Source organism: Venustampulla echinocandica (genome assembly GCF_003357145.1).
Source record: "Venustampulla echinocandica strain BP 5553 chromosome Unknown scaffold_3, whole genome shotgun sequence".
Taxonomy (NCBI): Eukaryota; Fungi; Ascomycota; class Leotiomycetes; order Helotiales; family Pleuroascaceae; genus Venustampulla; species Venustampulla echinocandica.
The window spans coordinates 297,681-312,536 of NW_022474208.1; the positions used below are offsets into that span (position 1 = coordinate 297,681).

The following is a 14,856-nucleotide window of genomic DNA, read 5'->3' on the forward strand; positions in this document are numbered from 1 at the left end:
ATAGAAAGATGCGAATTCCTTATCGCCGGCTTTCCACGCAGAAATATATATTTCGTATTTCCGTGCTTTCTTGCTTTTGTGCGACTTATGTCTCTAGACCAACCCTATAGCTATATCAGAACTAGGGATACAGTCGGGCGACTCTAAACAAGTTGTAGTGTATATTGTGAACTAAAATATGCTAGATAGCATGTGATGAACGCAGCAAAATAACAGCAGAATTCCAAAGGTCTCGATGTTCAGAGAAGGGAAGGAAAATGGAACGTCTAATTTTTCGAAAATAAGAATCCCAGCCCACCGCCACAACAGAAGGTGATTTTGTTGCCAGTCGCAGATTTGATACCGAGATGTAAAGTAGAAGAATATAATGCAGTTTTATTATCTTGACGTTTCCTGAGGAAATAACAATATCAGACCAGGGCTATGGGTGCAAGGTAGAAGGGGTATATCCTATGGAATTTGGTCGAATATTATGGTTCTAAAAATTGAACCAAAGGAGAAGAATATAATATTACACATTCTAGGGGAGAACGACAAGGGCGGTCAATGTACTGGCCATCTATTATATTGGGCTGCTAAGGGTAAAAAGAGGAACAATCCAAAATTTTAATAGATAGGGGCATAAAAGAACAATGTGATTTGTCACTCTTAACATTTTCAAATGGTGTAGACCTATATCGCACTTACTGTCATGACTTCTAGGCAGGGAGACGACGGAGAACGGGGGAAGGCCGAAGACCGACTTGTGCCGTTCATAATTGGGAAAGGATAATCATGACTTATAACATTTAAGATTTCGTATATATTTACCACGGCAAAAGCGTAAGCGGGACACAATAGTAAAAGAATATGCGGACATTAGATTGAGTGAGGCCATGGCCATCCCTATTCCTTGAGAAGAGGGCGTTAAGTAACATAACGGGCACCGAAACAATAAGAGAGCGGCCTCAAAACATACGTTATCGTTTATCTGTACATGTTCATTGTACTCACCTTCGCCATCCTATCGAAAAGCGAGGAATGCAATACCGGAAGATGTTCCTACAACACATATATTGCTACAGATAACTTTCCCCGGACCAGGAAACGCTGAGAACTCTGCACTACAGCTGCTTTAGCTCAAACCCCAGTCGCATTCGACAGTGGATTTGATGTGCGTTGCAAACCCCTTTTCTGTGTTGGAAAGGCGACGAAGCGCGCAAGTTCCGATAAAATGGCCTGGAGGATGATGCTGAGGATTTTGACTACCGCCCTAGGAAGGACAGAGATAGAGACATGATCTGGAAGTGATGGGCATGTTTTAATAATCGTATAAGCGGCTTGAAACTAATCGAACGATTATAGATCATCAACATATATATGCGATAGATAGATTCATACTTATGATATAGTATGCCAGAAAAATGCCTTTGTCTGGGTGATTTCAGAGTGTCAGCAACATCGAAAGGACTATTAAGAGTTGAGGGGCAGAAAATAATGAGACGAGAACCGTAGCTTGCAGTTGAGGAGGTAACGAGGTTCTCGGGATTGCTTATCTCTTGGACCGCCAGGACGAAATTGTGGGAAAGCCTGTAATACCATAACGTGTCGTTTCTCCTTCTACGGAGCAGACTAGGGCTTGAATTCCGGGCTCAATCACATGTCTAAGCAGCTACAGTGACTTCCATAAACCGACATGAACTTGCTAGCGTTCGGAAGCTGATGATTGAGAAGGCGACTTCTTCCCTCGTAAGACAAACCGGGTCAGTATTGTAGTGGGCGGTTGATAGGAAGGCCCCGCCCTGTGGTACTATATGCAGCGAGGAGGATCTCAAATTAGGACGAGGCGTGTAGCCTAGAATGCGATTGTTTCACCGATACGAGCAGTACGAAGTAAGACAAAATAACCCAAAAGCCGACCCGCGTTCAGCCGAGCGGCAGGCTACCAAGAAGGGCTGCTTGATGGTCTACACAGACGACACCAGAATGTTGTGCTCGGAAAGGTATTCATGAGGTTGGTTTTGTATATGGACTTGGAGTGGATCGGCCCGTGGCTCCGGCGACGCACCCACCCGGATCGTAAGAGGAAAAGGGGTTGCAGTTGCGGGGCGACACAACTTCCCCGAGAACTGAATAAACACTGCTAACATTATCTGCAGTGCTAATCCAAACAATCGGCCAACAAGTGTAACGAGGATTCAATCAATAATGACTTCGGTGTTGTGGACACACACACACACCGGACAGACCCCTTCGGCTTCCCCATGGCAGGCAGGCCTAGCCCCCTAGCTGCCAAGCTCGATACAGTACCAACTTTTGACCCTGGACGAATATATTTTTGGTACCACAGCCGTCAGCACTTCTCATTTAATACTTTCAAAGTGCCGTGTACGTTTCACAGATCCGCTCTGCGGTTCGGTATTCGACCCCACGAGCGCGCCTGCCGCCATTATTATTTGGTCAGGTTGGATCATCTCCTCGTGTATCTGCCAGGTTGCGCCTTAAAATGGGAGGTAGAAGGGAGCGGATTTCGAATTTATGCATAAGCAGCCCTTCTTGCAACCCAACAAGCCACCGACCAAGCCTTGACATCTGATCTCGATACGATCTCTCCCTTTGCCCGGATTGAGCCTGCAACGGTTTGTTGGTTGGCCATTTCCTCGGGAAAAGATCGGATGAGCTTGAAAATGCTGAAGAATGTTGCACAGCAGCGAATAAAAACGAAACCATAGAACATGGCCAATCCAGATGGCTCAGCATGGAACTAGCCCATTAGGAGTTGCCGCGCTGCGCGGCTATTCAGAATTGGAGCCTGGGGAGGAAGCCTTGTGACGATTAATCTATTAAACGTGCGCATCCCTTCGTTACCCCTGAGAGCCCTAAGTTTGATCCACCCACTCTACCTGGAACGGGAAAGTTTGCGAGTTCAGCTGGGCAGTTGTACTGTATGATCTACTGCTCATAGCCTGTATGGAGGACGGAGAACGGAGCACGATGCACCCCGTACTCCAGCTGTGCCACCCACCACTCTGCCGCTACAGATCGAGGAAGCCATGTGGCATCGCGGCCCGGGCTGCTCACATTCTCGGAGTCGCAAGGTTGGAAGCCGGCATATGTTCCCGAGGTCTGCACGTAGATACAAGGTAGGTGCTCCATGTGTGAAGTGCTCTGTAATATCCCTCCAACCACCCCATCCACAACCGGCGTGTTCTGCGCTTCAACCCTGATTAGCCGGCTGAATTGCGGCCGTTATGTGAGAATCTGCAGTTCTGAGAAGCATGGGCAGCATGGGCAACACGGGAACTGGGTCAATCTGGACGATAGGCTCCAGAGGAGCTGACCGATAAGCATTACAGCGGAATAATGCGTTGTAGCAGGGTGCGTAGCCCAATATCGAGATGCGTTGGTGAGGCGCACGACGCGAGAAGCTTGTCCCCAAGTGGGTGCGTTGTGGCCGGACTGCTTGGGGCAGCTTTGTCTCTCCGAGGGAATCACTTTGGCGTGGCGTAGGCTCGTAGCTTATGATCTTTTTTTTAATTCCCAACACTCGGGAGGAGCACAAGATCTATTTCAATTCCGAGGGTATGGAGTATCATTTCGTGTATGTATGCATGCAACCACCCAACTGATCCCTGGCCGGCCCTTTGCAGGTGTAGGAAATATTTGCCTATAGGACATAGGAATATAGTCTCCCCGCACCCGACAACCGTTATGTCGCATTTGCTGGCAATATCCAGCAGATTGATAATTTGATAGTCCATAGATTATGATGAGACCAAATGGCCAAACGGCCAAATGCGCTGTGCGCGACCGCAAGCGGCGAGCCTCATCGCCAGGCATCTTCAACGCATTGGCCAGCGCATCGCTCTCCAATTTATTGCAGTCTGGGGACATGATGACGCAGTCCGACGAATCACGGCAATTCCGGAACCCCCTCACTCGGTAGTGCTCACTCCAACTTCCAAGCCGAAATCCCCAGGGCCCTGGTTTTAAGTACCATTTAACGGTGCAGTGGGGGGCGGGGGCTGTCACAGTCGCAGATCAGCGACCACACGTGGGGAGAATCCTCGTCCTTCCACTTGGGGGAATACTAGACGAAAGACGAGAATAATTCGCACTGTTTCGTCTTCTCCTGCATCAACAGTGCCGTTGTAGGGGTAGGCTTCGGAAAAGCAGTATACTCGATAGGACTTTCAAACCGCTATCGAGATCAGCATACGAAGGTACTGAAGTGGATATTGTTTGACTTTCCGAGGCACTGTACTTGACAGTTGCACTCCGTACGTTCGTACCTAGTATGTACTGTGCCTGTAACTTCAATATGGTGGGCCGCTTTCACCCCATTGGATAACCGCGAGTATCGTGAGCTCCCACTGCACAAAGTACGCTGTGTGCTTTGCAAAACGACCCCATTTTCCGGAACTCCGAATTTTATGTTTTCCATGCCCAACAGCTTTCCTCAGTGGGCTATTCTTAGGAACTTCTGCAGGGGCAGCTTATCTGCAGCGACAAGCCTATGTTTCGTAAATGAGCCAACCAAACGATTCAGCAGACGCCCTCGGCCTCTAATTCGCAGGCCTCTGCCCCTCCGTGGAAGGCTCCAAGCATCCAGTTGAATGTTGGTAACGAGACATTTAGAAGGGTTGCTCCCGCTCCCGAGAAGCGTTCGGCGGGTGCTGATGCCAGATGGTTGGCGGTTAGGGAGGGACGTGGCAGGATGCCAATGCTGGTAATACGCAAGCGGTGCAGATTTCCATCATCGCTGTAGTTTTCTGAAGAAAACTCTATCGATCCGTTCCCACAATATCTCTCTGTAATAGGCGTTGTATTTCGATCGCAAGCCTGGCTAAAAAGGGCCTTGGGCTGCGTTTCAGGACATTGTCGTATAGCCCAAAGTTTTGTTCGCTATATTCCAAGCACCGGGTTATCGGCCGTAATTTTAGAGGATCGCCAGGCGTGCCTGGGAGGTTGGGACGGAGCTGTACAAGAGCTGTACGTACTTCGTACAGTGCGTGCGAAGCACCCTACGAGTGCCAGCACCACATAGGGATACTGGTTCGGGTACTGTACGGAGATACAGGCAGCTCAGATCCAACAGTGGCCCTGACCTCCCTAAGTCCCTGGGCGCGAGCACAACGGCACTGATATTTACAACCGTGCCCACAGTAGTGACGGTACTTGTCGGCGTATCGCTGCCCCGGCATGGCCGGCAAGCTGCTCCGTCGGCATTGTCCTCGAAAGCATTGTACTGCGCATACTTCGTACTTCGTACTGTACCTTAAAGTACCAAGTGTCACGGAGCATGGTCAGTATGACGGTCGTAGCGTGGACCCGTGGTCTTTGCCATGGTCATAATCGTGGCATCGTCGTGGCACCCTTGGAGCGAGACCTGGCTGGCCACATGAATCCCCGCCTCCTGTACGCCGTTCGGTGGAACTCTACTCGAGTATCGAGTACTAGTACAGAGGGAGGTACTTTGTCGTGAGTGCTCGTACTGACGTGCTCGGAAGTGTGTGGCATGATGTCCACACTCCACACTCAGCAAGCTCTCGTCAATAATAATAGTACAGTATCTCTGTTTGCCTCGGGTTCGCCATGTCCATGGCGCTTGTTCCTTCATGCGGTGATGGGGCACGGCGGGAAATCCAGAGGAACAGGTTCAACAGGCTGTCAAGGCCACCCATGCCCGGTATATTTTTGCACGATGAACGGCACATGGATGGGCGGTTGATTGCGTGAGCGAGTCCCTACTGTATGTATGCTGATGCTGGATCTTATCTCATCTCACGGCCTCAGACTCTCAGCCCAGGCCCCCAGGTCCTTGTCGGCCCCGCAATCCTCGTTTTCTGGATAAGACGTGGAGACGTGCCAGTCTCGGTCCCTGATTTTAGGCCGTACGTCGTATTATATTATTGGAGTCCCAGAAATGACATGAAGCTCCGGCCTGGCGGCGGCGCTGTTTGGAAATATGCAAGCGGCTCTAGATTTGGCTAGTTGCTGGTTCTGGGTCACTGGGGAGCCTTGAAGCAGCGGTGACAGCCTGGCAGGAGACTCAGGAGAGGCCCGGAAGGGGCAAAACAATAGGGGTCGAACGTGGAGGAGATGAAGCCTGAAGGAGATGAAGGGGATGGATACTTCCACGCCGTCCGTGATGTCCATGATGGTGGTGATAACAGCGCTGTCCCGATCAGATTTAGTGGCAGTGCTGCAATGGCCTCCAACACCTGCCGACAGTGCTGAATGCCACGGTTTTAGCTGTGCGAATCCTGTATGCCACGATTGCAACTGCCACAGCCGCCAGCTCGACTGCGACGACGAAGATTACCGTTACAAATTACAACTACCAACTACCAACTATCAACTACCGCTACTCGAGTAATACAACCATGGCCATACTCTGTACAAAGCGCCGGCATTGCCTCTTGACTACTGACACCATCCGAGTACCCCGCGGTTGGACAGTGCTCAAGACACTCTCGAGAACCAGTCCCACGTTTGCGCCCCACAGCCTTGTGTCGGATACTGCGAGAATCCTATCTGCTATGGAATCCCCAGATCGTCTCCGGCTCCAGCTCCATCTGCCGCCCCGTCTCGAGCTTGGCCAGGCAAACTGATAATCGATTGTCCACGCTCCAGTTAGTGGGGGGAGAAACACTCTGTCGTACTTCATACAGACGGTACTCGTGCGATCCTCCAGTAAACACGCCAATCGCGCCACCAACCAACAATAATGACACCTGGCCCATCCACCTCCCCAGCTCGACGACGAGGCTAACAGCAGGTGCTCAATAATTAATAAGTTGCGAGTATATACTTGCTGCAGGGCCACTGCTCTGCATCGCCAGACCATTCTCACCAACGCCACGTGCTCCCAAGCTTCTCTTTGATCCGAGATATGCAGAGGATGGCGAGTAAGTGGTGCAGATATCTCACATGGACCCGACGTGCTGGTCCGCTACTGCGCCAGTTGAGGCATGGGAGGGCGGTGCAGAAATACGGAAATACGGACGGGAATCCTCGTTCTGCGTGGTCCGCCGGGGCGATGTAACAAGGGTTTTCCTCTTACGGGGTAGTATAGCCTCGTGGTGGCTCAAGAGTCGAAAGTCAACACTCCAGAACCTCGGATTCTCAGAAGCAGCCGGCAATTCCTTCAAACATTCCACTGGAAGGGGAGAAGGTTACTATTGATTACCCCTAGGTTGCATCGGGCATCGGGCACCGACCCGGATCCAGTTTGGCGGGATCCATCATCCATCACCTACATGGCGGGTACGCCAGAATTCCATCAATCAAGACCATCCATTATCTGATTCCTATCGCTATCGTGTCGTAGGTTTGTGGCCCGCCTCCTCGGCACTCTAGAGACGACAAAATCCTGCACACGCAAAAGTGGACATGGGATTGCCTGGTGGTGGGTGCTTGAAAATCTTGGGAACGCAGCGCTGGATGTACAGTACAGCCCATTAGGATTCTGGAGGAGAGTGCTACCGACGCGCCTGGGAAGAAGTGGTAAGGAGTGGATATTGACCCTTTGAAATGGGCAATAATGCCCTGCAACGAAGGAACCTGTAATGGACAACACTGTGGAGCGGCATTCAACGAAAAGAGTGAACTGCTCGGTTCCCAACTACCAACGCTCCTTTTTATTACCTCCGTGCAGGGGACGTTGGTGCTTCCAAGACCATAGTAGTCTCGTGAGAGGCCGTCTCCAACCTTCGCCAACGGTTCGTCTCGGATGCTATTCTAGGCTCGTCTTGACTGCTCGGGCCTTAGGTCGGGAGTGGGGGACGTTGGCCTAGTGGGGATCTTGCTTAAAGGGGCATGTTGCAACAACTAGGTGCAAGCAGTGGCTTGTTATTGCTAGCTCTAATGACTCGGTATGCTACGTAGTACTTCGTACCACACTACACTACTTCGCATGCACAGGCAAGGAACAACAGCCGTGTCATCAGCCGGTGCTACAGAATAGCCCCCGTCTGGCAACTATCCTCAGTATGGCCGCACCAGAAGCCGGAAACATATCGCCGTGTGCTCGGGAAGTTATGAGCGAGGTATCGTGGTCAAGTGGGATGGGCATATGAAAGTTGGTTTCAACACTCCGACATGTCGTGTTCACCTCCACTAACTTCAGCCCCTCGTCTAGGATCCAGACTGCCCCAATTCTAAATCTCCCCTTGTTAGCCTACCTGGCGGTCGGGAACATTATTGCCGCGCCAAGTTTATTATTAAACTCGCGGGGTATTTCACTGGAATTGAGCACAACAACCAACCTCCAGTCATACTATCCCTCCGCCACGGCGAAAGAATTCCTCCATTCAAGGGCATTCGTGTCAATCCGAGGGAATGGCCCCCATTTATACCGCAAGGAGCCTGGCGCATCTCACCAGCAGGAGTGGGAGTAGGCTCAAAGCAGCTCCAACATCAACCATACTGCACTCAACAACTACTTCTGCTCTCGTACGGAGTACAGATAGGCTGTACGTAGATACATAGTCACGTGTCGAACAGAACACCGAGCTGCTCTTAACAGCGATCTACCTATTTGCATACTTACTACTACTAACATTGAGTATAACCGTAGCTACAACTTACTTGAACACAGTTCCTCTTGGTTTAGATATAGGCAGCCGTCCTGGACAACGAGCATCTCCACTTCCCACTCCGCAACCTATCCTCGGCATAGAGCCCCTGATATGCTAGTTACTTCGCACTTCATCGCTTCGATACACATGGCTCTCCCTAACGCCTCAATCTTACCCCACAAGTTCCCACGAACTCGAATCCACATGGCTCCTAGGCAGGATCGCAGGGACCTTGGGGCGCACGAAACACTAAGAGCGCCTTGATCACCCCGTACTCCTTCCATCTGCCTAGGGGGTATGCCCCAAATGCCCCCCTCCGCGAAACCATGTGTCCATTGCTTTTCTTCCCCCTTTAGGTCTAGACCAGCCATGATGTAGACTTACCAAATCACTGCTCGAATTATAGAACCCCCAAAAGCAGAATATCTCGCGATGGCTTGTTAGAAGAATTCCAAAAGCTGGAATCCACGAAGTAAAGCCATACAACATCGTTCAACCCGCCCATCTGCGATTTATAGGGGGACCAAGTCCAGAGATACATCTTCCTCAGCGGAGTACTGCAACATCGAACTTTCTGAACGCACAGCTAGGTAGTTGTTTGCTTCCCCCCGATTATCTGCATCTACCGCCTTGTCCGTCCCGGTCCCAAACATCCCCTGGCTCTAGATCCCACCAACACGGCCTACAGCACCCCTCCTCCACGACACAGGGGTTTGCCGCTATCCTTGGAGCCATCCGTCGTGACGCCCGCATGTGTTTGGACTTACTTAGCAGCCGTCCTCTAAGTAAATTAGTCTTGCACGAGCTTCCGCTTCCAGATCAGTGGGTAAGGCCGGCGTTACGGGCACCGCATGAGCCATCCTTTCTCCCACTGCCGAAGATATCAACCTGGTCGTCTCACTACAGTACTACACACATACATACATACACAGAGGTCCATGTTTTTCATAGAGTCAACAGAGAGGAAACTATCCTATCACACCTTCTCCCATCTGATCAGCCATCCCTCCGCACCCGCTGTCGTGATCAAGACCAAGGACCTCTCAGGATTCATACCGCCCACCCATCGCCGGACGTATCCCGCGAATCGGCGCTGACGGCATTTCGTGGCGCTTGCCGCTTGGGAAATCCACTATAGGTGCAGAGGGACCGTTGTTGGAAAGTCAGCTGGATTCATCCGGTTGTCGACGACCTTTCCAGTCCTCTGAACGAGTGGACTAGACATCTACCTGTGCCACACAGATACGCTCACCCGACTAGTATCCTCGTTGCCTTGATGTAGGAAGGCAATTCTGCGACTCGGATATACTCACACGGCTTGAACATGACCCAAGTATACACTCGACCAGTAGTTGCCTCTTTACATGAACGAACACATAGCTACGAGAGGCAGCAAGCGCCGTTTTTTTCAATAGAAAGCCAGGATCCCAACACATCTACATCCCATCGAGACCTGGAGGCAACAGAACGAGGTGGAAGAGACCCCCCGCATCCTCGTTCACCAATGTCCGACACCAGCAAAGGACTTCGGGGAGTTGGAGAGTTGTACCAGAACCACCCAGATATCAACCAACATCATTCTCGGGAACGGCTACCCTCATTAAGTAGTCTCTTCGGTTCTAGTTCACACCAGAGCAGACCTGCTCAGTCGCCCTACTCAGATCGTCACAGTCCCATCTTTCCAACCGCATCACCTCACGATATTCGACCTCCTGGAACCCCCGTCCATCCGGATAGACCCTTTGATGGATCCTACTTTCAGCGCCCATCTCAACAATATCCACTTACTTCTAAAGTGGAGCAAGCCGAAAGGTTGGGAATTGCTCTATCTTCTCGCGCTGCACAAACACCGCTAAGGGCGGAATCTCCTCGATACGAAGCACGATTTGGTCCGGCTGAGGCATCCAGAGCCCAAGCACCTTCTCTCAATGCTTGGTCTCCTCGTCCCCAGTCTGGTCGAACTGAATATTTCCCTAGGGACACGTCTTCATCGTTCCGTACCCATTCAGACCATGCCCATCCGTCACATCGGCCTGAGCCAGAACTCAGGGCGAGCTATCGTGACGGATCGCACAGCATGCCAGTTACCCCAAGTTTCCCTCCGACGCCTGCAAGCACGGTAGTTGGTGAGCTGACGACGGCAAAGGACGGCCTTGGACCCAAGATCTGGACAGGGACGCAGTTTCTGCCTCGTTTTGTCCGACAGGCTGAGGCTCCAGGTGAAGGAATGTGCTATTTCTACGACGATGGCACGCATTGTAAGACGGTGATTGATGGCGAAGCGGTAAATGCTCACTGGGGCGTGACGAAAGCTGGGAAACCTAGAAAGAGGCTAGCAATTGCTTGTATAACTTGCAGAGAGAAGAAGATCAAGTGTGACCCTGACTACCCTCGCTGCGTCCAGTGCGAGAAGTTTGGGACAATGTGCAAGTTCAAGAATGCGTGAGTTAATCTCCGGCTAACTTAATTGTTTCTCGGCTTACAATATCTATAGGCCTCGAGGTGGCCAAGGATCGCCAGACACACCACCAGCTGACCCAGAGGATGTTGTATCGAGAGCAGGTTTGTCTCAAGCTGATGCCGAGTCATCTAAAGCTGGTGAACGTGACGACAGTAGATCTGTTTCTCCTCGACCTGTATCGCGAGTCACCCCCGAGCCGGAGACACACCACGCAAAGCGCCAAAGGACAGGCTATAGCAATTTCACTCCCGTTCCTTCGGAAGGCTCCCCGCAGCAATCTGTTCGGGAAGTCGAGTCTCCAGCTGTTCCATGGCCACAGCCTTCAAATCTAGGTGGCTTCGACCATGACCTACTTCGCGAATGGCAGGTCAATCCTAACACTATCCGTCCCGCAGTTGTTAGCGAACTAGTTGATGTGTTTTTTAAGCACGCTCCAGAAACCTCATCGTCGATGTTTCCCCGAGGCGCCTTTAGGCTATGGATTCTTTCTGGAAGGGAGAAGTCTCTGGATGACCTCATGCTTATTTACACCGTCCTTGCCCTCGGAAGCATCTTCTCGCAGAACCAAGAACATAAAGCTCTCGGCACTCAGTACGCGTCCATCTCTCGATATGCTTGCGAAAACCGTCGATTTAGCATTCAGCTTGTGCAATCCCGACTGTTGCTCTCCCTATATTATTTTGCCATGAACAATTCAAACGACGCTTGGGATTTCTGCGGAGCAGCAGTCAGGGCGGCGAGCGGGTTAAGGCTAAACGTGGAAATCGAGAAGAGCGAAGATGCCTATCTTGAATTTTTCCCTTACGGCCTAAACCGCGCTGGTTATGCTGAATGTAGAAGACGCACGTTTTGGAGCTGCTACCTCATGGACCGTTTCAATGGGTCCTGCTCTGGGCACCTGAGCATGCTCCACCCCGAGGACGTCTTCCTCCGACTCCCTTGCGATTCGACTAGCTTTGAATCGCAAGCAAATATCCAAACCCCTTTCTTCGATATCACAACTCCACCCATCCCGAATAATAACTGGACTGTTGACTCTATGGCCTATTTGATCAACGTCTCAACAATCTGGGGAGATGTTACGGCGAGCATTTATCGAAACTCCCAGCGATGTAACCCTTCGGCGTCGAACTCCTTCAGCACGTTTTATGAAGCCACAACTCGACGTCTCCATGAATGGAACGATTCATTACCTCGCTCCTATGCCTTTTCTGGAGAGAATCTATGGAGAGCTGCTGAGGATGGGAAGATGAACACCTTTGTAATGATGCACACGGTATATCATTCCACGATGATCAAGCTGAATCGTTACATCCAACGATCGTCTCTCCATAGTTCTCAGCTTGATCATCACATTACGGTTGCGCAGCAACATGCGGAAGCACTACTAAGGATTACGGATTCGATCGCCGCTCGCCAGGCATCAGCATCGTCTGGTGTAAGTGACCAGACCATGCCGCGCGCAAAGCTCTCAACCCCTTTTGTAGGATCCTCAATAGTTTCCGCGATCGATGTCGTCACCGCAAAATTCCCACTCGCATCAGTTCCTAGCCGCCTCGCATCATTCATAGGTGCACAATCAGTTCTTGCAGAGCTCGCAATCTTTTGGCAAAGCGCAAAGAATCAACAAGCTCTTGTTCGTGAACGAGTCGGGGATCTGGCGGAACTCACGGCAGAGCGGAGTGGGCCAGGAGCAAGAGAGTTCGGATTTGGCAGCGTGGGAGCGACGAATAAGGAAGGGCAGGTAATATTTGAGATGAGGGATGCGATTGAGAAGACCTTCTCGAGAGATTACGATTGTGTTTACGGTTGAATTGTGAATGTTTACAAGCTATACGATTACGATGGGCGGGATTTCTCGAATTTTTACAATACGGTCTCATAGCATGGCGTTGCACTTGGAAAATAGCGGGGATTGTACAATACACATGCGCATTTTGGGCAAACGGGAGCATGGCATCTAGCGAATCTTTTAGTGAGATATAATAGTATTATTTATACCCTACAATTGCCTACATAACCATAGTCAGATCTCTAGCCTATTAGCCACCATCTAGACAACGGTATCCCACGCTATCGTGTACCATCCGGCCTAGCAATAACGGGATTTACTAATACCCTAGTAACCTCCGCGATATGGAGTACTATTAGAGTTTTATATATATAAATATTTAGGTATGTTTAAGTACCTAAGTAGTCGAGGAATAGTTTGGTGTAGTTGAGTGACGAAAAAAGGAGCTTTATTGGATTTAAGGCACCAAGGCAAACATGGTGGGAAGGCTTGCGCTAACCACTTTGGATTTCGAGTTCTAAATTTCTACTGAGGAACAGATGATTACTAGCTACCTACCGAGATATTAAGCCTTTGGATATTCCCAAAGCGAGAAGAAGCTGATGCTGCTGCTGCTGCTGCGAGACTGCTCATAATCAAACATGCGATGACCCGTTGGCAACAATGGCATTTCCCTCGAAGCCATTGACACAGCTCCATGGCTCAAATGGTACGTATCTATCGCAAGTCCTCATCTCGTCAAGCTTCCCCGTTTTGCGAGGAATCCAACACCACAAGCTCTCCCAGCCGCCCATGTAGAGGCCTGTACTGACTATCATCTCACAGGCCCGGTCCATGCACTGGCATACTCGTCCTCCCCGTCGACATACATCCTCGCTGGCTCCGCCGACCGCTGCATCAGGCTGTACAACCCGTCCCGCCCTGCGCCGGAGACCACCAGCAACCCCCTCGATCCGCCTCGCGCAACACAGCTGATCAAGACCTACACGGCACACGGCTACGAGGTTCTGGACATATCAGTCGCGCAGGACAACGCGACATTCGCGAGCGTCGGGGGGGACCGGAGCGTGTTCCTCTGGGATGTCGCGAGGGGCCAAACAATCCGGCGGTTTGGGCAGCACAATCATGGGCATAATGCTAGGGTCAATAGTGTTACGTTTGCGGGGGTTGGGGATAGTGTGTTGATTTCTGGAAGCTTTGATGCCACGGTGAGGATTTGGGATGTTAAGAGTCAGAATTCCAAGCCCGTTGTGGTGTTGGACGATGCCAAGGACTCGATTTCTTGTGTCCTGGTGGGTACGGGCTGGGGCGGGGAGCATGAGATCTTGACCGGCAGTGTGGATGGGAGGGTCAGATGTTATGATATTAGGATGGGAAGGCTGCATACTGATGTTATTGGGGCCAGTGTTACCAGTCTGCAAAGAACGAGGGATGGGAAGGGTGTCCTTGTTGGAGCACTGGATTCCACCATCAGATTGATGGATAGAGATGGTGGTGGACTCTTGAAAGCGTACAAAGCGGACACTTGGAAAAACTCCGAATTCCGACTGAGGAGCACCTTTGGCGGTAACGAGAGATGGGTGCTCTGCGGGAATGAGAATGTCAACGGAGATGACGGTGAGGTGGTCGTCTGGGATACCCTGACGGGAAATATCGCGGAAAAGATTCGTGTTGCCGGCTCCAAAGCTGAAGGCAAGAAGAAAATCGGCAGAGATGGGAAAGAGAGGGAGAAACAAAACGTCATCAGTTGTGTAGCTTGGAAAGAGAACGGCCGCGGAGATCAGTGGTGTTGTGCCGGCATCGATGGCCTCGTTACCGTTTTTGGGTTTGCTTGACGAGAGCCGGACAGAGAAAATGTTACATACGATTTGACGAATGTCTACCGGGTATGTGGGATTGAGGGAATATGGACATTGGTAGTGCGGCCGAGTTGCTATTGTTAGCAACGTGATCGTCGTGGAGAGCTAGATCTAGATGGCAGCACGTCAAGCTTTGAAACCCAGTACGACTGGATAAACTTCCCGCTCCAGCATTGGGCACAT

General features: G+C 50.9%; 2 protein-coding genes across 2 annotated transcripts; both read left to right on the forward strand.

Moving 5' to 3' along the window:
* Nucleotides 1–9,885: 9,885 nt before the first annotated feature.
* On the forward strand, nucleotides 9,886–12,835 carry BP5553_05726 (uncharacterized protein; the record flags this gene model as incomplete). Its single annotated transcript, XM_032014349.1, has 2 exons — nucleotides 9,886–11,003; nucleotides 11,056–12,835. The coding sequence occupies 2 exons, from the start codon at nucleotides 9,886–9,888 to the stop codon at nucleotides 12,833–12,835; spliced, it is 2,898 nt and encodes a 965-aa protein (XP_031869030.1).
* Nucleotides 12,836–13,477: 642 nt separating this feature from the next.
* Nucleotides 13,478–14,649, forward strand: BP5553_05727 (uncharacterized protein; the record flags this gene model as incomplete). The annotated part of the gene is made up of 2 exons (XM_032014350.1): nucleotides 13,478–13,523; nucleotides 13,640–14,649. 2 exons carry the CDS (start codon nucleotides 13,478–13,480, stop codon nucleotides 14,647–14,649), a joined length of 1,056 nt encoding a protein of 351 aa, XP_031869031.1.
* Between the last annotated feature and the right edge of the window lie 207 nt (nucleotides 14,650–14,856).